The sequence below is a fragment of the Pteropus vampyrus genome, unplaced genomic scaffold (assembly GCF_000151845.1).
Source record: "Pteropus vampyrus isolate Shadow unplaced genomic scaffold, Pvam_2.0 Scaffold1, whole genome shotgun sequence".
Lineage (NCBI taxonomy): Eukaryota > Metazoa > Chordata > Mammalia > Chiroptera > Pteropodidae > Pteropus > Pteropus vampyrus.
In genome coordinates, this window is record NW_011888782.1 from 31314782 (window position 1) to 31325001 (window position 10220).

General features: G+C 38.1%; 1 protein-coding gene and 1 pseudogene across 1 annotated transcript in view; one reads left to right on the forward strand and one right to left on the reverse strand.

The window, feature by feature from the left end:
• Positions 1–8247, reverse strand: part of GRAMD1C (GRAM domain containing 1C) — a 76016-nt gene extending 67769 nt beyond the window's left edge. Inside the window, exons 1-2 of the mRNA XM_011377694.2 lie at positions 8129–8247; positions 3157–3306 (exon numbers count right to left, since the gene is read on the reverse strand). Of these exons, the coding sequence (XP_011375996.1) occupies positions 3157–3306; positions 8129–8155 (177 nt within the window). The 5' untranslated portion in view covers positions 8156–8247. The remainder of the gene's footprint in view (positions 1–3156; positions 3307–8128) is intronic.
• Positions 8248–9872: 1625 nt separating this feature from the next.
• LOC111736496 lies at positions 9873–9991 on the forward strand (annotated as a pseudogene).
• Positions 9992–10220: the final 229 nt, after the last annotated feature.

The window sequence follows — 10220 nt, forward strand, 5'->3', positions numbered from 1 at the left end:
ACGCTTTTCCTCTGAGACCTTAATCCACCTCGAATATACCATTATTCTAATAAGGGAAAAAAAAGTATTTTGTTTTGGGTCTTTTTTTCTTTTGCTATGTATTTTTACTATCAGTTAAAGGGAAAAAGCATAAATATTTTCAATTAACTTTATTTTAAATTTCATTTCACATAATTTTTATTGTGACATTAGGATTTAAAAGTGAATGATGAAACTCATTTCTCACATACTAGGATTAAATATTTTCATTTTTAAATAAAAAATGAAACAAATGTAACAATTAATGTTCTTATATTTATATTATAGAATTGAAATAGAAATCTGCAGCCGTTGATATTATGAACTGCTATGGTGATTTAATCATGTTTACAGGTCTGTCTGTTAAGTGGCATAAGATTAAATGGATAGGGTCTAAAAGAAATCAACCTTAGTGGAAAAAAAAAAACAACAACAACCAAAAAATTTTTCTAACAACTTTGGTTCATTTTCTTATATCCTCTAAGTTTTCGCAATTTTTTTAAATTAAGGAGAATCATCAAATTACATTTTCCAATATTACAAATAGTAGGTCCTCTTTTCCAGCACTTTTCAACCATTTTACCACTGGGACAATCTTAAAGAAAGGTGTTCCCCATGTAACATACATCTAGCGAGTATGCTCAGAATTTGTTTTTCTTATGACTGATACATAGCTACCAAGACTGTAAATTATGAGCACGTGCTGGTCCTAACCCCCCTTTTTTCGTTTGTTGATTCGAGACATACCAATGCCGAAATACTGTGGCCCAATCTCTGATTTTATCAGTGAGTCATCTGAGGCCAGACAGATTAAACTACATTATCAACAGCACCACAAGGTGAAATCATCAGGGACAGAGCATGCACTCTATCCCTGATGTTTTGTTCACAGACTCCAATTTGTTTAATTATTTCATGCTGCCCTCTGAATTCACTACTGTAGAATAACTGAGTTAGCCAGGTCAGAATAACAGTTATCCTACATTAGTGAATTTTCCAGGCCCCTGGAGCTTAACTCTTTAAATATCAAAACTTTAAAAAGTTATCAATCTTTTTTGGTAGAAACCTACAAAAAGTAAAAGGCACAATAAATCTAGATTCCTTGGATGTTCCAGTGAAATGGCTCTGACATTCTTTTTTTGCCTGACTACATGGTTATGTGCCTCACAAATATTTTCCCATTATGTTACTGGTATTCCTTGTGTTAATTCTGGATCCTTCAGTGAACTCCGCCATTTTACTGTACTTATTCGATTCCTACGTTATTGCTGGGAGAACATGAAAATAGTGACATGGTGGAGTCAGTGGTAGCAGATGGTTTAAAATGTAAGAGAGTGTGTTCTTTTCCAGACTTCTTAACCACCGTTTTGATCAGTCACAGTGCTATATTAGAACCAGATTATTTGCATAGACCTTTGGCTGCCACATCAAGAGGCCCAGGTTGCTATATTTGTTGAGTTTTTGCAGCTATCATCTATGTGTTATCACCAAGTAATTCCCCTATCTCCAATATTCTATTCAAGTACGAAATGAGAACCAACTTCTTAGGCTTATAAAAATATGTCAAAATATATTAAAGAAATTCCAAATGAAGACTTGAGAAGTTCTCCTCTTACAGTATATATCAGCATGAACTTTGACTTAGCTATCCAGGTTCTTTATTTTTGTTTGCTTCTGAGTTCCGAAAGTTCTAGTTTCTGGGTAAGTGCTCTCTGGAAAAGTCAGCAGAACTTCTGAGATGTTTTTATTCGTCTTTTAGTCTATTCCATGTGACTTTATATAAAAATTCCTCAAAACAATGTGCTTACAATCAGCATAGAAACCTAAACTGAGCCAAAGTAGACCTTCAACACTCTAAACCAGTGCTTTCTCAAACTTGACTGTGCATACCAATCACCTGGAAATCTCATGAATATGAAGATTCTGACTCAGTAGGTCTGAGGTTGAGCCCAAGATTCTGCATTTTTAATCAGCTGACATGTGATGCTGAGGCTTCTAGTCCTACCTACTACCCTTTCAGTAGCAGAGCTGTTGAAAACATATTTTTTTCTCTCTCCTATTTCTAAATCCTCTTTCCCTTGCTTTTTCCTTTTCTTTACCCTTTTTCTTGCATCAAGTCTCCAAGAGTAACCACAGAAATTATTTAACCCTGTACATAGTCCTTAGAAGTGTAAGTTTTCCAATTTGTAACATAAGCTATAAAAATCACAGTGCAAAGGGATCAAAACCCTACAATAGTCAAACCTTCTCTAAACATGACCAAAAATAATACTAATTTTGCTAATGATGAACAGAATGATAGTACATCTACCAATCCATCTAACCTGTTAATAATATGTCTCTTTTGGTCTACTCTAAAATTATTAAAAATTCTGCTCCAAGTGTACCTAATCTTCAAGAAATCAGCTTTCTAATAAATTAATATTGAAACCATATATTCCTTACAATCTTATATAAATTTCACTTATAGTTGCATATTTTATCAAATGGCTCATAACTCTCACAGGAATTGCTAAATTTAGAAAGAACCCTTTAATATAATAATTGCTAGCATTCACATGGTAATAGAAATGTGCTTACCAAAAGACTCCCTGCATCTAGTCAACAAGCAGTAGTCTCATTTTACAGTGGAGAAACCTGAAGCATACCCAGGTGATGCAACCCAGTGAGCATAGTGCAAACAGAATATGAAACGCCTAACTTTAAAACCTATCTCGTAATTGTTATACAAACAGGTCCAACATTGTTAAACTACCTTTTAGGTACAGAAACTAATTCTTTAAATCAAAATTATGTCAAATAGCTGGCTTCTCAGTAACATTTAGAAATATGGTTTCTGTAAATGTTAGTCTCTTGCCAATACAGTGAATAATGTAAATGGAATCCAATTCTGTGGTGTAGTTTTCTCCCCAGGAAATTGAAGCAGAAAATTCCTCTCCATCAAACCAGACAACAGTGCATTCTAGTGGCCAAAGGAGGAAGTAATCAGAAATGTCTTTGGGACTCGACTAAAACTTAAATATCTAAACTCTAGTAGCTAATAAGAAAATATTACAAATATTATATGAATTTCTGTACACTTAAAGACAATTTGCATTTAAGATTATAATGAAGATATAATAAAGAAAATAATATTACCCAAAAGCTCCAATCACCACTCCAGTTATGTAAATGTGGTCCCTGTTTTTTAGCTGATGCAATATTATTCTCATCCACAACTGGACTAGGATTTTCCTCTAACTCCTCCTGTGACTCAGGGGCAAAGCTTGAATCGCCTTCATTTATTACCTGGAAACAAGTATCAAACAATTTAAATTACTCATTGAGAAATGCCCATTTTAAAAAGAAAAGAGTTAATGTTCAAAAGATATAAATTAACTTGAGAAGGACAATACTTACGCTTTTAGAAAACATTAATTAATGAGTTTTTGCTTCCATAATTCATACATTTACATATGCAACAAATATTTCCCATCTACCACTATTTGTTAGATAGTTTAGTTGGCACTAGGAATTCAAAAATAAATAAAACGAAGTCCTGAGTCTCCAGAAGTTCACAGTCAGCTAGAGGAACAAATAAAACAGTAAAAAAAAAAAAAAAAAAATGCAATGAAAATGAAAACTGGTTCAACCTCTTTGGAGAATAATTTGCAATGCCTGGTAGAGCCTAAGATGGGTATATACCACAACCCAGCAATTTAATGTGTACATGGAGTCTACAATGTTTGTAATAATAAAAAAAATGCAAACAACTTTACTGTCTATTGGTAAGGAAACTGGTAAATTAACTCTGGTTTATACAAACAATGAAGTTAAAATAAATGAATCAGGAGTCTCAACCAAGCATTGGCCCCCAATCTATAGAGCAAGATATGAGCCCATCGTGTGGTCACTCATGAAAAAGCAGTCATTATGGAGTCAAAAAAAAATGAATGGAGAAAAAGGAAGTAGGTAGGGAAAGAGGGAGGAGCCATTAGCTCACCAAGACCTTTAAGTACCTCTGTAGCTGCTGCCACCTATGCCTCTGTTGTAACAAAAACCCTGATCCTCAGGGTTACAGGGAAAAGCATCCATAGCACCCGTGTGGCACAGCAAAGGGTTAATTCAAATTCAACTTAATCTTGGGGTTCTTATATAAAGTAACCACAGGGGAAGCACTTAACCCTGATGATACTGATTTGGGGCTCTCTGGAGAAAGAAATTTATAAATAGGAAAGGGTAGAGAAGACCTCCTCCACCCAAAGTATATTCGCTAACCACCAAAAAGAGAGAAAAAGAAACAAAGTTGGATACAAGGAAAATAAATACATTAACAACAACAAAAAAACTGAAACAGAGGTCCCCAATTTGACTCAGTTGGAAATCCAAAAATTTATTAAAATAATTTATACAACAAAAGGTAAAGATTGGCTTTTCCACCTCTACAGCATAGGTTTTGAATTCACTTCAGCATCTGCTGAAATGCATCAATTAACAAATCTTTATGGATTAAATCAATATTGGGCTCAAACTACAGCTATACGTGGAGATCTCACTAAATTTAGACCAGGTACTCCCAATGATCTTAGGGGAATTACTAAACATAAATAGAAAACAAATAAATATGCCTCCCTTTAACCACCAGAACTACTGCCTTGCCAAAATTCTCGCTGATCACAGTACCCATCGCCCTAAAATAATCTATAGTGGGAATAGATGCTCTGACCCAATGAATAATAAATTTAAATCAAGTCTTTGGAGCTTACAAATTGGATTTTTCAAAAGTGGAACCCCATGGACCATTTCCCCCAATCCCTTTTAATTAGTTAAAATAGCTAATGCAGCTCAATGTAAAATAAAATACGGCCATCGAAGATTGAGATTTATTATGTAAGACCTAATTAGTGAAAGAGTGATTATCCCTACTGCTTCTCCATTTAACAGCCCAATGTGGCTTGTTAAAGTTGGAAAAACGAATGGTGCTTTACAGTTGATTACTGTATCCTTGATGCTGTGATCCGTCCCCTGTATCCAAATACTGACTCTAACCAATCAGAAACAGGCAAATATTGTGATATCATAAATTTGGCTAATATGTTCTATTCAGTGCCTCTTTCAATAATCTCTCAGTCACAGTTTGCTTTCACCTCCGGAGGTACACGACATACCTTTACCTAGCTACTCATGGCATACCTCAAAAGCCTTGCCATTGCATGCAGCCCTTACAGGCAAGATCTTAACTGTATCCAATTTTCTCTAGGAGCACAGGTACGATATTACATTGATTACACCCCTTCTCTGAGGATATTCTTTTGACACATCCATTTAGGACACACAAATACTCACAAAGGAGCTCACAAAAAGGGGATGGGCCATTGCACCACACATATGTAAGGCCTGCCACCTTGGTTAAATTCCTGAAAATTATTTGGTAAACCAGGGATTGATTACAGGCCCTCTCAGCATCCACAACATTAAAACAAGCCCAACATCTTTGAGGCCTTTTGGAGTTCTAGAGGCAATATATTCCTCATTTTACTTACACCCATTTATTCTGTTATTTGCAAATCAGTCCACCCAAAATGGGGCTCCTTCCCCCCTAAAATTTAAAATTTGTCAAAATTATCACATACAGACACTCCCATTAGTGCTACTCCCCCAATACACACACACACACACACACACACACACACACACACACACACACAAAGAATCCTTCACTGTAGAGACTTAAGCAGCTTCTTTTCATGATTCCTAGAGTCTCTGGACCACCCATAATGTCTATAAATTGTCCACAGGCTTCTGATGCAAGAAACTATCTCCACACTATATACCATTAGAGCAGCAATTACTGCCAGCATATTGGACTCTCCGGGAAATAGAGCCTGTGACCCTCATCCCCAGCTGTCCATTATGCCTTGGGTCCTGAAAGCTCAGCACCGCCAAGTCCTCCTAGCTACATAACAGAAACAAATCTGGGCCTCTCACGTATCCCACTTGCAGAAGGGCATGGCCTTCCCTGTCCTCATTCCTTTGTCAGATATCATGGTGTTGGAAGAGGTCACTCCTCTTCTCAACTCTTTGAATACCTGGGGAGCAAGTTGGGTTCGACTGAGTGAACAGTAATAGGAGTTTGTACTCTTCAAACTTCCATTTGAAGTTTGATGGACAAACTTGCTGTTCAGTGAACAGCATCACCACCATTACACATGATGGAGCTCACTGGAGACCTACGGCTTTTCATCCCTTAACCAGAATGTCCCCAATAAAGGAAAGGATCCAAGTTCAGCGCAACTGGCTGAACTTCCCACAGTCACCTTAACAGTGAATGCTCTGGCCAAAAATCGGAGCACATTTTCACAGACTCTTGGACCACTGCCTAAGAGATGCATCCTTTGAGGTAAAGAACGCTGGAACTCTCTTGCTTCACAGGGTTCTCAAAATATAAATCAAAGTCACACATGTCTCTACATATACTAAAGCCATAATAAAAGACCTCACCAAGATATTCCTTATGCCCCTCAGAGTTCCAGACATTACTCATAATGACCAAGGCACTCATTGTACTTCACAAAATACACATCATTGGGCTCTTGAACAAGGTATTCGGCGGAACTTGCCTCTTCCTTACTGACTTCAGGCTGCAGGCCTCACAGAGCCATTATGGCTTAAACAAGTTTAAACAAGCTCAAATTCAACTAAATAAAAAAGGGTACATTTCAGTCATCAAACATCAGAGGTGAAATATAATAAGTCTCACTCCATTTTTTGTTATGCTTGTCTGCAGACAGCTTTTAAGCCTCCCCCCTCCTTCTTTCTCTTCTGACCCTAAAATGGGCAAGTTAGTAAGAAAGCATGGGTGCTCTTTCCTTTCGTGTGGGTGGGAGAGTCAAACCAAGCAAGCCCTGTCCACACACAGGAACCCTTACACTGACCCCATCCCCTAACCACAATAAAAACCTGAGGCCAGCCTCTTTTCCTTGCCTATTCAAGTCATTTCAGATCTGCTTGAGAATCTGGCCCTGCTCTTCCCTTTTCATGTTAAGTATATAAGTAATAAACCTTTATGTATAAGTAATAAACTTCTTTATACCTTCATGGTGTGTGTATGGCATCACCACTTTCTATATCCAAAACAAATTTTGGTGGGGGTCCATTCTGGCTTTGTAGAATGGCTACAACAGAATCCCGCCTCTCTAACTTATCAGCTGTGTGGTCATTGGCAGTCACTCAATCTCTCCAAAGCTGTTTTCTTCACTCTACAGTAGGGGTAATAATTCTCTCTAGTCTAGACAATAAGCTCATGGAGAGCATGGATCATGTCTGTGTTGCTCACCATCTTATCCCAAACATCCAGGGCCAGAGAGATATAGATGAAAGAATGACTGATTGGGTTCATGAATATCTATCTTGCCTATTCCATAGTAATGTTTAGAGAATCAATTGAAAAAGTATTCACCATTTGTTCATTCGGCAATTATTTGAGTGCCTCCACCATTTTGTAAACTGTAAAATGCTACTCAAATAAAAGGCACTGCGTTGACTGCAATTCTCCAGAAGTAAAATATATACACAAAACCAAAGTAAAAGTAATGAAGATAGTATTCAGAAATGCATGTACTCCTGAAGCAACGGTAGGCTTTCACCCTGAAGATCAATCAACAAGTTCTATTTATCAAATAAGGTAGTAAACAAATAACGGAACTAGCTGAAACCAAAAACGTGGTTGACGGCACAGTGATTTAAACCACCTAGTCTGAGCCCTTTAATCAAGAGCTGTTAAGCGAAGGGGGTGAAACTGGATCAACGTGATATCGGGTCAGTATCTTGACAACAGAGCCCGAGTCAATGGGACCTGAGGCTGAGACATCTGGAATATGACATTTCGGGTCCAAATTCTTGCACACGTCCACAGAAAAGCAGACCCTTCCAGCATCGCCCACAAGCGAAAGGCTCGCAGGAAGCTCAGGAAACCGTTTCCTCGGTAACAACTTTCCACTTTACTCCAAAGAGCACCAAGAAAAAGGAAGGGAGGAATTCATTACCATAATCCGAGAGGGGTTAAACAACCATCGCGAAGGACACTAGTAAGCCACGGTTTAGGAACCCGCCCCAGCGAGGCGCCCCTTACCTGGCGGACAGTCAGAGGGCCCTCCATCGCGGCTCCCTCCGCCGCCCGCCGCGGTCCCGCGCACGCGCGCTCCACCGCGGGGAGGGGGCGGCCAGGCAAGCGCCGCGCGCCCACCGCCGGCGCGCCTCGCCAGCCCGCTCTCCGAGAGCCACCTGGAGTTCTGCCGGCGCGCCTTGCGCCCTCTGGCGGCAGTTGAGAACTCTTGCTTTGACTGACTCCTAAAAACGTAATGTTAATTTGTTAGCCTGAGGTCAATCTTTACTAGGGATCAGGATGAGTGAGCCCCTGTCCTTACCTACCTCCCAACCTCCTGGGCCTACTTGGAATGGCTTCGAGGCACAAGTCACTCCTCACAAAGCCCCTCCTCGCTCCAATACATACCCTGATCCGATGTACGAAAAAGTAAATTGCATGACAGTCTCGGTCCTTCAAATAATGGTTTGAGGTTACTGATAAAAAGCTATTGAGTATTGCAGATCCTGGTTCTCCAAAAAGCAGCTACAGAAGACATTCTAAACAACTGAGGAAGATTGAATATGAAGCGTATATTAGAGTTGGTATTATGGAACAATTAACGACTTATTGATAAATTTATCAATAAACTTATTGACATGCATTTATGTATAATTAATACTGCGTGGTTGTGTTGGAGAATGTCTTTATTATAGACAATCTGCGCTCAAGTATTTAGACCTGAAGTGTTATATCTGCAACTTGATTTCAAATCCTTCAACAAAGATGTCATAAACTGAATGCATCTCCCAGAAATTCATATATTGACACATAACTCCCTTTGGTCATGTGAGGAAACAGTGAGAAGACAACATTCTATGAATAGGATGTGGGCTCTCGCCAGATGCTGAATTTGCTGATGTCTTGATCTAGAACCTCCTAGACTCCAGAACCTTGAGAAATAAATGTTTGTTGTTTAAGCCACCCTCTCTATGGTATTTTTGTTATAACATCCCGAATAGACTAAGTTAGATAGACAGCAAAATAGTAACAATTATTGCATCTATGTGGAGGATGTACCACTGTTCAATTATTCTTTTTCTATTTTTGTATGTTTGAAAATAATCATGATGTCAAGTTGGGTAGAGAGAGTCAAACCCAGTTCCACAAAAAGTCAGAGACTGAGTGTATTTTTTTTTTCCTGTGGGGGCCATTGTCCTAAACAAGTTTATTGTGCTGTTCTTACATTCAAAACCCACTCCCTTCTCCCAATGGGAGACAGCGGAGGGAAGGATTTTCACCGTAAGGGCATGCCTCCTCACTGAGCTCCCCCCTCTTAATGCTCAGTCCTTCTATTCATAGTCCACTGAAACATAGACCATGGGATTTATCTACCCATGTCCTTTATTCATTTTATCTATAAAGGGTCTTATCTGTAAAAATTACTTTTATTGAATATGAGTACATAGGATAATTACATAATATATATAAAACATATGCAAGGTATCCAGAATGATGTGTAACAAAAGAACTTTATATCTACGGTCTAGTTTGAAGTTCCCTAAGCACCTCCCTCATTCTAACTTCTTCTTTTCCCTCTCAAAGGGAAATTATGCTTATGATTTTTTGCTTCTCTTTAGAGTTTTATTATATTTGTATTCTTTAAAGTATTTGCAGTATATTTGTTATGACATTTTATAAACTGAATATTACTGTATTTTGACTCATTTCTTTCACTCACCATTATGTTCTTGAGATTCATCCATGTTATGGTGTATTTTTAAAACATATATTCTATGGCCATGCCACCTTGAATGAGCCCTATCCCTTCTGATCTCAGAAGCTAAGCAGGGTCGGGCCTGATTAGTACTTGGAAGGGAGACCACCTAGGAAGACCAGGTGCTGTAGGCATAAAAAATAAAAAATAAGAGATTGTAAACTGACAAGGTCCTTGCAATCTGTGAGGTCAACGAAGGGTTGCCTCACCTAAAATAAATAAATAAGTAAGTAAGTAAGTAAGTAAGTAAATAAATAAATAAATAAAATATTACATGCTAAAGAACAAATTACCTAATAAGACAAGAAAGGATAGTTCTTGTCTTGCAAAACTTATCATAAGCTGGTTTTTCCTTCAATGTCG